Source organism: Megascapheus bottae, chromosome 2 (genome assembly GCF_031878675.1).
Source record: "Megascapheus bottae isolate mThoBot1 chromosome 2, mThoBot2.hap1, whole genome shotgun sequence".
In the NCBI taxonomy this organism is placed as follows: domain Eukaryota; kingdom Metazoa; phylum Chordata; class Mammalia; order Rodentia; family Geomyidae; genus Megascapheus; species Megascapheus bottae.
In genome coordinates this window covers 93,445,828-93,460,064 of record NC_143510.1, presented here as the reverse complement: position 1 = coordinate 93,460,064, position 14,237 = coordinate 93,445,828, and the positions used below count along the sequence as shown (strand labels likewise).

Below are 14,237 nucleotides of genomic sequence, written 5' to 3'. Positions count from 1 at the left end.
GTGTGCACGTGTGCGCGTGCGCACGTGCATGTGTGTGTGCATGTGTGTGCGTGCCCCCCTACAGGATCTTCACAGAGTGCTCTCTCTCTGAACAGAAAAGCCAACTCTCCACACCCTCTGTGACTTTGCAAGCCCTCAGCAGACATGACACACACTCCGTCATTTGCTGAATTAGGGGCAGAGCTCCATAAAACTTGTCATGACATATTTTTTAAAAAATCAGAGGGACTGAGATATACAGATATATCTTCTAGTTCCTGGTAAAAATAGTTTGCATATGGCTATGAAAAATACAAATTGTACCAATCCAGTTATGCCAGAGCTGTAGTTCTGAAGCATCAATTAGCAAAAAAGATTTTTCATATAACCCTAAAAGGGAATGAGTTGTTCATGAGGATTACTGCTTTGAATCAGAGTTTTCTTTAAAAAACAAAAAGCAAAATACCACCTTACTAAGACTATTTACTGAGAAAATTGCCTTGAAAACATTCAATAAATGTAAAGTGTTCTTTTTTCCCCCAAAGACATGTTATTTTGCAATGCCTACCACTGTGAATCTTTGAAAACATTTCATTTTACAAGAAGTGTGTTTTTTTAAACTTTTTCACTTTTTTAATGACCATTTTGGTTCACGGACTGTATCATTTGACTTTTCCTAAACCACTTTTTATTCGTAGGTTTGTAAGAACAAGAAAGCGATGATCAAAGCCTTCCAGCTTATCGACACCCACAAGACAGGCAAGGTGTGCCCTGAGGAGCTGAGGCGTATCCTGGAAACCTTCTGCCTGAAGATGAAGGAAGCAGAGTATCAAATGTGAGTCCTGGGGCTGGTGGCAGACGAGATGGGCCCAGGGCAAGTTTCACATTTCTCCTGCCCTCAGGGGCATTCTCCAAAGTGGAACATGAGGTTCTCATCCACATGGGTCCTGGGATGGTGCTGTCATCCAGCCTGCAGATTTTGTTTCCATTCCTGGATTCATTTTGATAAATACTATTTTATATAATGAGATGCACGCAGGCATTGCATTTTTGTGTTTCTCCCCTAGGGTATTTTCCTGTGGTCTCACTGTGTGTGGCCGCCTAGGGTCCTTCATAATTTTTCATGTCCCAGGGTATTTTAGACCATCTATCTTCTGCCTAGAAGAGAGAAAGAAAACATGTGCCATTCGTCTCTCTGAGGTTGGCTTACATCACTTAGCATGATTTGTTTTAGTCCATCCATTTTCCTGCAAATGATTCTTTCTGGTGGCTGTGTAAAATTCAATTGTTTGTAGGTACATTTTGTCCATTCACCTATTGTGGGGTATCTGGGCTGTGTGCACACCGTGGCTTGACTAGTGCTGCAGTGAACATAGATGGGGTCTACTGGCTTGTGACGTTCTGAGTAGGTGCCCAGGAGTGGGATGGCTAGGTCACAGGAAAGACCTATGTTTAGTTTTTTGAGGAGCCTCTAGACTGCTGTCCAGAGTGGTTGTCGTAGCTTACATTCCTAACAACAGTGCAGTAGGGTTCCTTTCTCCCCACGGACATTCGTTGTGGTTCAGCTTCATGATGTGGGCCAGTCTAGACTGAGGTGAGATGGAGCCTCAGGGTTGTTTTGATTTGCATTTTCTTCATTGCTAGGGATGCTGAGCATTTTCCATTCTTCCCTCTTCCGGAATGTCTCTCCTTAGCTCTCCTTGGCCCAGTTGGTGACTGGAAGGGTTAGTTTCTTGAGCCCCTCGTATATTATGGCATACAGATTTGAATGTTGCAGATTAACTGCCCCCCTCACCAGTCACAGCCCTTTTCTGATTGCTACCATGCCTGGCACCTGCATGTTTCCATTTCACAGGTCTGTGTGACTCACCCTGAACCAAACAACTCAGGATTCACCCCTTCATCCACAGGCCCCTGTGTGCTCTCCCACACATGATCACATGACGTCATGGCAGAAATTTCATTCTCTCTTGAGGTCCGTTGTTGGCGGTGGTGTTGGTGTTGTTGTTGTTGTTGTTGGTGGTGGTGGTGGTGTGTGTGTGTGTGTGTGTGTGTGTGTGTCTGTATGGCAGAACATTGGAAATAACATCTCTCTCTTTCTTTTCTCTGCCCATACCGGAATTTGAACCCAGGGCCTCTTGTTTTCACTTGGCTTTTTCCACTCAGGCCTGATGCTCTACCACTTGCTGCTTTGTTAGAGGGTACCTCCTTTGTACAACTACTTAAAGATAATAAAATCTTTCTTCAAGTGTGATGTATTCATCAGTTATGCTTGAGGTAATTTAATAGCTGGGCATTGCTGATTCATGCCTGGAATCTGACCATCTCAGGAGGCTGAGATCGGAGGATCTTAGTTTTCAGCTAGTTCAGACAGATCTGAGAGACTCTGATTCCCAGTTAAGAAGCAAAAAGCTGGGAATAGAGATGTGGTTCAAGTAGCAGAGTGTCAGCCTTGAGAAGAAAAGCTAAGCAAGAATGTGAGGGCTTGAGTTAAAGCCTTAGTATAGGTGTGTGTGTGTGTGTGTGTGTGTGTGTGTGTGTGTGTGTGTGTGTGTGTGAACACAGTGGGATAACTGGCCCTGAGGAGGGAAGCAGGGATGAGCAGTGTGGCAGTGTGTGCCCACAACACAGGGGCCGCCCAGGCTAACAGCGAGGAGACTTAAAAAAACACAGTTCCCACTCTTTTGAATATTTTTGTCCTCTTTTTTTTCTCTTTATAAACCCACCTCGGAATATAAAAGACATAATAGATGTTTTAATTTTTACATCCTTTCCGGCTGGGAAAATGTCCAGAATAAGATCCAAACAAAACAAATTAAATAATTTTGTGCATGCAATTATAGAACAGAGGCAGCACTCTTCTAAAACAGGCAATCAAAAAACAAAGCAGTGTTTTATTTGACAATAAACCTTGTGTTTGGCACTGCAGTCTCCAACCTAGTAAATCTATAAAAAATGTTACTGTCTGTTTCCCTATCTCTTAAGGGTTGAATAATAAAGAACTCCACAAATTTTTATTTGCAATTTTTTTAAACCCCAAAACAATGCCATTTTCACACTACAGCTTGAGAAACTTCACATAATGGAATTGCCTCCTGTAGACCAGGCACACAGGGCATCAAAAGGAGAGTATTTCTTCAGTTGTTTAATGCATTCTTTATTTAGGTACCAGAATATGCAGTTTCTGTGCATGCTGCTTCATTATTAACTCTGCTTTGTTAATTGTGGTACAGAAAACACAAAGCGTTTATGAATCCTTTCATCTCAAGGCTTTCTATTTAAGATCCACGTTAGGCCCTTGGTGTGGGACAGGAATGGCTGGGCTTTGAAGTCAAGTCTGGGCTTCATGTACCCTGGTCCTAGGGCCTCAGGAAGCTCCCTGGGTGGCCCTTTTGAGACTCAGGCACAGTGACTGAGATCTGGACTAAGAAGTAAAAGGAAGGAGGGGAGGGGGGAGAATAGGAGGGAGGGAGGCAGAGTGGGTGGGAAGGAAGGAAGGAAGGAAGAAAGCGAGCCAGAAAAAGTACATTACACAGGATGGTGTGTGTCACAATTATAAAGGTCCCATCAGTAGTCACAGGTGTGTGTCACAATCATAAAGGTTCTCCATTGCCCTTTGTTCCCTCATAGTTTAGCTGTAGAAAACTTTCCAGCCCATACCAAATTCAAGGCTACAGATATGATCACCTCTGTGCTTTATATTTGATCAAGACTTCTCTCAGCCTATCTCAGCTCACTCCACACCACCCTCCATTGATTGCCCTCCAGGCCAAAGTATTGAATCTCTGTAAATTTTGAGCCGTTTTCTTCTTTTCACCGGTCTTGGGGCTTCAACTCTGGGCCTGGGCACTGACTCTGAGCTTCTTTGTGATCAAGGCTAGCTCAAGAATCGCAGCACCACTTCCAACTTTTTCTGATTAGTTGATTGGAGATAAGAATCTCAGTCTCACGGACTTTCTTGCCTGGGCTGGCTTCAAATTGTGATCCTTAGATCTCAGCCACCTGAATAGCTAGGATTACAGGAAGAGCCACTGGTGCCACCTTGAGCAGCCTTCCAAACCACTGAACCAACAAATGAACCAACAAACCACAGCCTGCTCTCCGAGCCATGAGTGCTCCCGGGCTCCTTTCCAGGTAAATGCACATTGCTGGAGAGGTTTACAACCGAGTCCTTCCTTCCTTCTAAATCTGCCTTTCTAAGACACACACTTCCTTGCTGTGTCCTGCAGGCTATGCCTCCCTGTCCAGAGTTCTAATCCCTGGGACACTGGTTTGGGTAGTTGTGTCTCTCCATCCTTTCTTGCACAAGCATGCTGGGCAGCTGGCTTCCTGCTGGGGCTCATCTGCATGTCCTCCATAGGACACTGTCCCTGGCTGCCACCTCTGCTCCCTCTGACTGTGCCCACACTGAGTGAAGGGAGTCTCCTGGGAGAAGGACAAGGCGTGAGCAATGCTGGATTTCCCCAGACATTTTCAAGGCTGGCAGGAGCCTCTTCCTAGCTCGCTGTATTTGTCTGAGCAGCAGGCAGCCCTGCACGTCCTGCACAGCTGGATTCTGCCTCCAGCCTGCAGGACCAGGCCCCAAGCTGGACCTTGTTAGATGCTACCTCTGAGTTGTTCAGTTTACAGCCTGGGCCTTCAGGATTGAGACTGAGGGGGAAGGATGGCGCTGGTTAGGGAGTTTCTGTGCCAACATCTGGCCGCCGTCATTCCTCCAGATAATGTTTCTTTTAAAACAATAGGCAGGCATCCTCCAAGTGGGAAATAGGTGGGCACTTAAATGCATCTACGATATTTCTGTGTGAAATTTGGAAAACAGGAAAATACAAATACTTTAGGTAATCATTACTAAATTTTTAGGAAGCGTGAAATTAGATAATTATAGAAACTAACACATATGGACATAATATAACCAAACATTTAAAAACTGTGATTTTTTAAAAAAAAGAAATGTAACAACCTAGATATTATCTAGGGAAACATTTATTAAGCAGCAGGTTTGAATAATAGAAAGTCCATGAAAAGTCCAAGCATCCTGGTTACTTCAGTGTATTCTAGGGATAGCCAGTGGTTTAAGTTTTTCTTGTGTTATGTCAACATCATTGGACGCTGCAAGAAAAGCTGGGTTTCCTCAGCCGTTTGCTGTTTTGAAATCATGTTCCATCAGTGGGCTTCGATTTCTCTCCCATGAAGTGACAAGTTCATGTGTGTGTCATCTGCAGCCTCTGGTCCTGAGTTCCCTGGCCAGGAGGTGTTATGCCAGCTGCCTCGCTGCCCAGACCCAGCGCCCTCCAAGGATGACAGGAAGGTGCTGGCCTGTGGGCCTGGCTGCTTCCCCTCCCAGGAGCAGTCTCTGTACGTCGGGGTAGGCAAGGGCCCTTCCCCTCCGTCTTCAGGCTAAGGAAGTGGTCTCCTTCCAAGTGGGTTTTTTTTTAAATTCCAGCTATAAGCTAGAAACAGATATTAAAATTAGTGCCAGCCCTAGGGTAAAGTAAAAGTTCAAACTTGCTTCAGTTCAGATTCAATATGTTTCAAGGTCTGATTTCTTTTTCTTTTTTTAATATTTATGCCATCATAACCCAGGCTTTTTTTTTTTTTGCCAGTCCTGGGGTTTGAATTCAGGGTCTGAGCACTGTCCTTGGGCTTTTCAAGTCTAGAGCTCTACCACTTGAGCCATAGCACCATTTCTGGCTTTTTCTATGTATGTGGTACTGAGGAATCAAATCCGAGTCTTTGTGCATGCTAAGCAAGCACTCTACCAATAGGCCAAACTCCCGGCCCCCAAGGTCTGATTTCTAAGGAATATTTGTATTTCAGGTTTTCCAAACACTACAACCTTGATCAAGAGACTGCAGTGGATTATAATGTGTTCTTGAAGAATCTCTACATGAACAATGACCTGAACACTCGATATCTCTTGGGGAATCAAGGTAAGGGTTTAAAAAGTATACAGCTAAAAATGGCAGGCATCTTTTCTTCTCCTGAGGCCATGCTTCCAACTCTGGAAAATGTGTTACCTACTGAAATGGCCATGCTGTCGTTATTTATGAGAATGCAACGTGGCACAGCCACAAGCTCCCGCAGGCCGTTTAGAAGGGCAGCTTCCCACTGGGCATCCACACACCTCACAGGTGTCATTAAGTAAAATGTCTTGACCTTATTTGTTCCGGTATCAATCTCAAAAAGGCTTGATAAAGAACACATTCTTGTTTCAGTTTAAAAGGCTTCAGCATTGAGTAATTGACAATCACGTTAGCTGTGGAAATCCAGAAATGGACTCCTGAGAAGAAAACTCTTCCTTCTGCTCAGTTTGTCTGGGTCTCTTTGAGGCCACGTGCAGAGCTGTCCAGCTCTAGAGTAGCTGGAGAGAGCATGGGTCCAGTTGTCTTGAGAGAAGGGCGTGAATAATCCAGCCCTGAGCCGGGGCTTTGCAGCAGGGGCTCCCTACCCAGGGCATTCTCTCCTTGTGACTGGCACAGTCAGCACTTGAGTGACACTTGTCAGAGTGCAGCTTAGTTCAGTGACTACTTGTGCAGTTTGAGCTCTGGTGCAGTTTTCAGGCTGAACAATGACAGATGCGCAGGTTCAGCCTGGTTTTGCTCACACAGATTGCTTGTAGCAGACTGCAGGACTCTGTAAAGCCTCCCCATCAGGCACTAGGCTAGACTTGCTCTTTATCATCTCTTCCTGTTCCAAGCAGGCTGTGAGGCTGCTACTAATGGGGATGAGCAAGAGATTGAAATAAACCATCAAGCCAGTCCCACTACCCAGAAATAACCACTGCCAGCCTTATTCTTGGCATCGTCCCCTGCATAGAAATGGAAAAGAGAGACAGGGAGACAGAAATGCACTCGCAAAAAATGAGTTCATGTAGATTTTATGTAAGAACTACTCGCACATGAATCAGAATAGAAATTGCAATGTGACAAGAAACTGGTGGCTCTACCTAGGCCGGATGTGAACCCCCAGGTTACACCTGCCCTCCTGAATGTTGTAGACATCGACCCATGGCCCACTGCGGTGAGTCCAGCTGAGGTCCCCTTAGAGTGTCCCTTGAAGATGTCAACTGTCTCTGCCTGGCAGCCTTAAAGACCTTTTTTTTTTGTTTTTTCTTGTTCATTTTCATTAGTGTAGAGTAATTGTTCAAAATAGTCTGTGTTATTATTATATTTCATGTATTTGATCGTACTTTGATCACAGTTATCCCTTTATCTCCCATCTCTCTCCTGCTACTACCCTTTCCTCCTCCCTGTGGTCTCTATCACCTAGGTACTCTGCCATCACTTACTGTCTAGAAGGGCTAGTTTACTAACTCTTCCACTTGCATGTCTTTTTCTTTATTATTATTATTATTATTTCTTCTTCTTCCTCTTCCTCCTTCTCCTCCTCCTCCTCCTCCTCCTCCTCTTCTTCTTCTGCTTCTTCTGCTTCTGCTTCTGCTTCTGCTTCTGCTTCTGCTTCATATATTGGTTCTTTCTAAAACTGTTCGGTTCATTTGCCTGTTCATTGTTTGGGAAATTTGTATGATTTGTTTGGTCTTTTGGTGTTTGGTTTTAAAAAATATATTCTGGATATATCCCCTTTCAGGAGCTATGTCTCCTCTTAGAAGAATAGTCGGCAAGCCTTTTCTCTCATTTTGTAGACTGCCTCCTTATTCTGGTACTTGTTTCTTTTGCTGTCCACAAACATTTTGTTTTTATGCACTTTCATTGGTCAATTGTTGCTCTTATTTCCTGAGCTATCTGAGTCATAGTTAAAAGCTGCTTTAAGTCTTTTATATCTTGATATTTAGATTTGTAAAAAATTCATTTTCAATTATTTTTTTGTACAGAATGGGAGCTCAGTCTTCTACACATGGAAACTCTGTTTCCCAGAATCACTTGTTAAAATCGTCTTTCCAACCTGAGCTGTGCCACCTCTGAGGGTCAGGATGCTGTAGCCATGTGTATCCATTTCTAGCCTTCAATTCCATCAGGCTGTGTGTCTGCTTTTGTGCCCTTTACCATTCTGTAGTGTAATGTTTATATAGTTTGATTGATTCTGATAAATGGAGCAGCCATGTAATAAACACACAGCAAGATTAGACCATTCCACCCACCAAAAACTTCCTTTGCTAAGTTCCTTCACCTGTAGGGTCAGACAGCTGTTGTCCCATTTCGGTTGGTACGACTCACCGCTTATGTTAATCTCTAGAGCACTAGAGTTCCAAACGAATGAAATCATAGTGTAAACATACAATACCATGTTTTAAAAAATATTTTTCTCAACATGATTTAAAGACTTTTATCTGTTAACTAAGTTGATCATTTGTTTCTGTTCTCTTTGTTTATCCTTTCCCACCAGTGGTTTTTCTGGACTGTTTCCAGAGTTTGTTTTTGAGACAAGTTCTCACTTTGTAGCCTCTGCTGGCCTCTTGCCTCAGCCTCCCCTGTGCTGGGATTACAGGTTTGCCTCACTATACCTGGTTGCGAGTCTGCTGTTAGGAACACAGCTGGGTGAGGAGTCCTGGGCAAGTGTGGATGGTCTCCTCACTTTTCTTAGGATTGCCCGTTAAGGAACTGCTGCATTTGAGCTTTACCAGAAATGGCTAAGCTGCTTTGTTTTCTTTTAGCATGCACTGTACAAAAATGGTTCACTGTGAGAGTTGCACACATGTATAAATGTACTCCAGTCAGGCTCAGTCCCTGTCACCCTTCCATGCCACCTGCCCCCTTGCAGTATAACTGGAAATCGGGTCTTGTGATACCTCCAGCATTGCTCTTTCTGGTCAGTTTTGTTTGGGCTACTTGGGGTCTTTTGTGAATTTTAGAATTGATTCTTCAATATATCATGGTGTTGAACCTTTCGATGACTTTGGTAATGCACACAGTTTTACAATGTTAATTCTGCCATTTCACAAACACAGGAGGTCTTACCATGTGCAATGTGTTCTTCCATTCTTAAAGGATGTTTTATGAATCGCTTGATTTTAGTAAACTAGCCAAGGACGTGTCTTAGTGCAATAACTTTTCCAAATACAGTAAGTATGTTTTTAATCTGTAAGTTCAAGTCACACTAAAGAGGTCTTTTTAGAAGTAGTATTATATATCTGGATTAACTCTTGCAGGTTCCTGTTTTTTCTGTTTTGTGGCATTAGAGCCTTGTGCATGTTAGGCAGGTACTCTATCCCGTGAGCGACACACCAGCCAGACCTCATTTTCCAGGGAGAAATAGTCTGTGTGTTGGACTCGCTTTGTTTCCTGTGTCCCTGCAAGTGCTCTGTCCCCCGTCCTTTCCCTCTGCATTCGCAGCCATCACCATGGAGCCTCATCCACCTGTCACTCAGTTTCCACCAAGGTCTGCGCCCTTCCTTGTTGCTGCTTCTAATTGGCTCGTTAGTTCCATAATGTTTCCTTCACTCTGCTCTTGCTTTTTGTCTTGTTTTATTGTTTAATCACCTTGTCATCTTGAGCCCTTACTTACTTTCCTATATCCATGTACTTATAAGATGTCTTGTCGTTGCTTTTAATCTTGGCTTACATAGTCTTGCAAATCCAGCCCTTCACCTTCTGTTCATTCTCCTCTTCTTCCTCTTTGTTCTCTACCCAACTCCCTCCCCTTGTGTCCTGTACAGTGTGCATTCACTTAAAGAAATTCAGGTAAATTGAGCATTTCCTATTCCATTTTATGTTTCCACTGACCTCTTGTTTTCTTCTCAGATGTTTTTGTGCTTGCTCTACATTTATTTATTTATTTATTTATTTATTTATTTATTTATTTATTTTTTTCCAGTCCTGGGCTTGGGCTTAGGGCTTGAGCACTGTCCCTGGATTTTCTCAAGGCTAGGGCTCTACCACTTGAGCCACAGCACCACTTCTGGCTTTTTGCTATGTATGTGGTACTGAGGAATTGAACCCGGGTCTTTGTGCATGCTAGGCAAGCACTCTACCACTAGGCCAAACTCCCGGCCCCTTGCTCTACATTTATGTTATGTGTCTTTGATTTCTCAGCAGCTACTTGTAGTCAGTATGCAAAGTGTAAGACTGCTGTGTTTTCTGATCCTGTCCCTGCCACGTTGCTGTTACACGTGGGGCTGCCACAGACATAATAAACTCACAACACATGGTGATAGGCTCAGGTGTTCTGTGGGATTTCCTGTCTTCATTCATTATGAGTACATAATCTCAAACACTCTAAATTTTAAGGCATATTAAAATACTCTAAAATTTTTGTCTGCTAATTCCAACATTTAGATCATTGCAGGGGTTGGGATTTTCATTGATTTTGGCCTGTTTTTCTTGGATATCGATCACAGTTTGCTGTTCTAGTAATATCTCCTCTGACAGTGGTGCATTTTGTGTGATAAAGGTGATGGATCCTTTTATGCTCCTTTGCAGAATTTGAGTGTTTGTTCCAGAAGCCAGTTTCATACTCACTTCTTGCCCGCTGTGGGCTGGCAGCTGATGTGCCAGGTGCTCTCCTCTCACGCCTGGGTGGCCTGGTGCCAGCTGTGCACATGGACTGCAGAGGTCAGCGAGAGATCCGGGCAGTTTATCCCTGGTCTTCTGAGACCCTCTGAAGCCCCTCTTTGGTGGTTTTCACCTTCTTTCCCAGCTGCTGACATGGTCTTGAGCCCTGTTTGCTAACTTTCACATCCTCAAGACCCAGAGTTGTATCCTAGTGTTAGCCGCCGGGCGCACCTCTGGCCAGGGCCAGCCCTCCGCACAAAGCCGGGCAGCAGGAGATGGAGTGAGTCATGCTTCCAGTGTGCACTTCCGCTGGGTCTGCTCTCAGCTCTCCTCGCGCCTTCAGGCACAGTTGCTTGTATGTTGTAATTGTTTTCTGCCAAGGTTTTTGGTTTAGTGCTGCCATCACTGGAAGCAAAATCTCTGGCTGCTCATCTTAAACATTATTCTGCTACTTTTTGTTTTGCTTTGTATTTTCATTTTTTTGCTTATTAGGTATTAGAAGAAGAAAATCTCTACCATGCAGCTATAATTGCTTTAATTTTCCCTTTCCTGTTTCCATTAGTGCATACGTAATAGAGTTTCAGTTTAAACTCCCCTGTAGCCCACACCACACACACTTTACCCTCCACTGGCAGCCAGCTTTCTTTGTTTATAATATATAAAATAGCGATGCCTTTTACTATGAAAGGCATCTTTGATTGGATAAGATGTAGGTCCTACATCTGGGGTATTCCCCTCTGCATCCCAGTTTCCACAGTGCTCGCTTAACTTCCGGTTGCTGCCTTCTACCTGGCTCCAGTCTTCAGGGGTCTCTTCCAATACCTCCCTGCCTCGTGCCAAGTCCTGGAGATCTGCTTGGAAAAGTTTTCCCATTGAAAACCAACTCTATAACTTTTGTTATAAGGCTTCAAGTCCTTTAGTCAGAAGCAGAGTTTCTTTGTGGATGTTCTAGATTAAAGAGCCAGCAGCTGGGGCTCTGGGCACATCCCAGTTCAGTTAAGGGTCTCCCTGTCTTCCTCTTCTTTTTTCTTACTTGATACAATTCTGACTTCAACTTCTATTTCTGTTGTATTTGTTTATTCTTGCTGTTTAGTTTTGGCATCTGAAATGGTTCATTTGTAGCCTTCTCAGTGTATCATCACCGAAGAAAAATGGGCTGTATTTCAGATATATACTTGATGGTTTGATATGCATGTACTCTGTACACATTACATGTATATCGATTACCCAGACCAAGTTAATTAACACACTTACCACCTCATGTCAGTATGCTTTGGGCATGGGCTGGCAAGTTTTAGAATGACTGTAGTTAATAGCACTGTACTTTGTACTGAGAGGGATTTTTCTTTTTCTTCTCATTTTCTCTTGAGCTCTGCCATCTAGTTTCTGAGTTTTTCTTATTTGGGTTGCTACTGTCTTACCAGATGTCCCTTTTTTTTTGGTCTGTCATGGGGCTTGAACGCTGGGCCTGGGCATTGTTCCTAGCTCTTCAGCTCAAGGCTAGCGCCCTACCCCTTGAGCCTCAGCTCCACTTCCACAGATGTCCCTTTACTAAGGAAATTTCTTAGTCAGGGACCCATCACTGAGATCCTCAAGTGCCTGCCAGAAGCCAGGCCAGTGCATGTGATAGCTCACTCAAGTACATGTGATCACTCATGTGAGAACACAGGATCCTCAGGCAAGTGCATGTGATAGCTCATTTGAGTACATGTGTTTGCTCATGGGAGTGTATGTGATAGCTCAGGTGAGTGCACAGATCACTCAGGCGAGTGCATGTGATAGCTCATTCAAGTGGATGTGATCGCTCAGGTGAGTGCACACAATCCCTCAGGGAAGTGCATGTGCTAGCTCAGGTGAGTGCATGTGGTAGGCCATGTAAATACATGTGCTAGCTCAGGTGAGTGCATGTGGTAGGTCATGTAAATACATGTGCTAGCTCAGGTGAGTGCATGTGGTAGGCCATGTAAATACATGTGCTAGCTCAGGTGAGTGCATGTGGTAGGCCATGTAAATACATGTGCTAGCTCAGGTGAGTGCATGTGGTAGGTCATGTAAATACATGTGCTAGCTCAGGTGAGTGCATGTGGTAGGCCATGTAAATACATGTGATAGCTCAGGTGAGTGCGTGTGATTGCTCAATCAAGCTATGGTGATCCCAGAGCACAGATATTCTCTTGTGTCTATTTTGCCAGTGAGGAGACAGAAGCAGAGGGTGTGTGGCTCAGACAGTGGTCACATACAGGTCGCCTCATCCAGCTTCAGGGATGCCCCCTTGGTCCCGTGTCCCCTGTCACTGACTTGGGAACTCCTTCTGGGAAAGGCCTTGGGACACGCACAGAAGTGGAGGCTGCATCGCCTCCCCTCTTGTAGAGCAACCCCCTGATCTGTCTTAGTATTCCTTGTTTTCTCTATGACGCTTGTAGCATTTTTGGAAAATATACTCAAGTGGAAAAAATTTTAAATGTGCTTCACCTATTTGCACTTACTTCAGATGCTTTGCTTTCATAGTTAAGCACAATTCCTCATAATTCTTTTTTTTGCCAGTCCTGGGCTTGAGCTCAGGGCCTGAGCACTGTCCTTGGACTTTCTCAAGGCTAGAGCTCTACTACTTGAGCCTCAGCACCACTTCTGGCTTTTTTCTATGTATGTGGTACCGAGGAATCGAACTCCAGTCTTCGTGCATGCTAGGCAAGCACGCTACCACTAGGCCAAACTCCTAGCCCCTCCATCCATCTCTCCCACTGTAAATGATAAATGATAGCATACAATTTTCTGCTGTATGATAATTAAAAAAAAATCTGTGTCCTGAAGAACTCATTGCCCAGAGCTGCTTACAGAGCCAGTGCTATTCTTACTCTGTAGGGCTGTCTGTAGTTGGAGAAACTCGTTATCTTTGACTATTCTAAATATAGTACAGTATTCCCTGTTAATCTTGAGTATTTCTGTTTTGGCCACACTTGCATCCCCGTGAAGCTGGGACACCACAGGCACCGTCTGTTTAGGTGTATGAAGCAGTCTCCTGGGTAAAGCTCCCAGTGGCTGAATTTAGGAGGAGCCTGCCTTTGTGTTTCTTCTGTGCCACTGGAATGAGCAAGAGTCCTTTTGAGAAGGCGCTGGCTGTGACATGTAGCCCGGGGTGGAGCATGGGAAGGCCTGGAGTTCCATGCTGAGCACCAAAAATAATTAGGGGCAGGGGAGAGGCTGTGGGAAGGCAACGACGGTGGGGGCTGTGTGCACACTAACCTTGTTGGGAGGGAGGGAGGCACGGAAGATACAAAGCCACATCCTGACCCCGCCAAGCTCCCAGAAGCCACTTCCTAAGGGTGCCCGCGTGTCCACCTCCCAGGGCCCAGCTGCCTTAGGGGACTGTACACATGCACACAGGTATGTGCATGCACATGCATGCGTGTGCACATGTGTCATAGAGTTCCAGCACACACAGAAAATAGAATGAAGTACCAGAAAACAGACCCAGAGCCCAGGGCCAGCTTGACCAGGTCAGAGCCTGACTCTGTCCATTCCTAGGTCTCCTGTTCCAAACACCCAGCCCACTGATGCTGGAGCAATCTACATGGAGCTTGAGATGATGGTGCTGTGTTTTATTATGTAGCCCAGAGGGGCCACGAGGAGAGACTTGCTTTTGTTTGGTGAGATAGGAAATGAGATACCAGATGACTGGCAGTTTGTGAGCTGCAGCTGAATTAAGTGTGCTTCATTTCGTTGAAGCTTATTTGCAGACATTTTAGGAAATAAATCTGGGAAACCATTTGTGATTCTTTGCAGTCAACTTTGAAAAAGAAAATGGCTATA

General features: G+C 44.5%; 1 protein-coding gene across 1 annotated transcript in view; it reads left to right on the top strand.

The window, feature by feature from the left end:
• Efcab6 (EF-hand calcium binding domain 6) overlaps positions 1 to 14,237 on the top strand; it is a 153,747-nt gene that overhangs the window by 42,487 nt on the left and 97,023 nt on the right. Inside the window, exons 8-9 of the mRNA XM_090328864.1 lie at positions 678 to 814; positions 5,797 to 5,909. Of these exons, the coding sequence (XP_090184990.1) occupies positions 678 to 814; positions 5,797 to 5,909 (250 nt within the window). The remainder of the gene's footprint in view (positions 1 to 677; positions 815 to 5,796; positions 5,910 to 14,237) is intronic.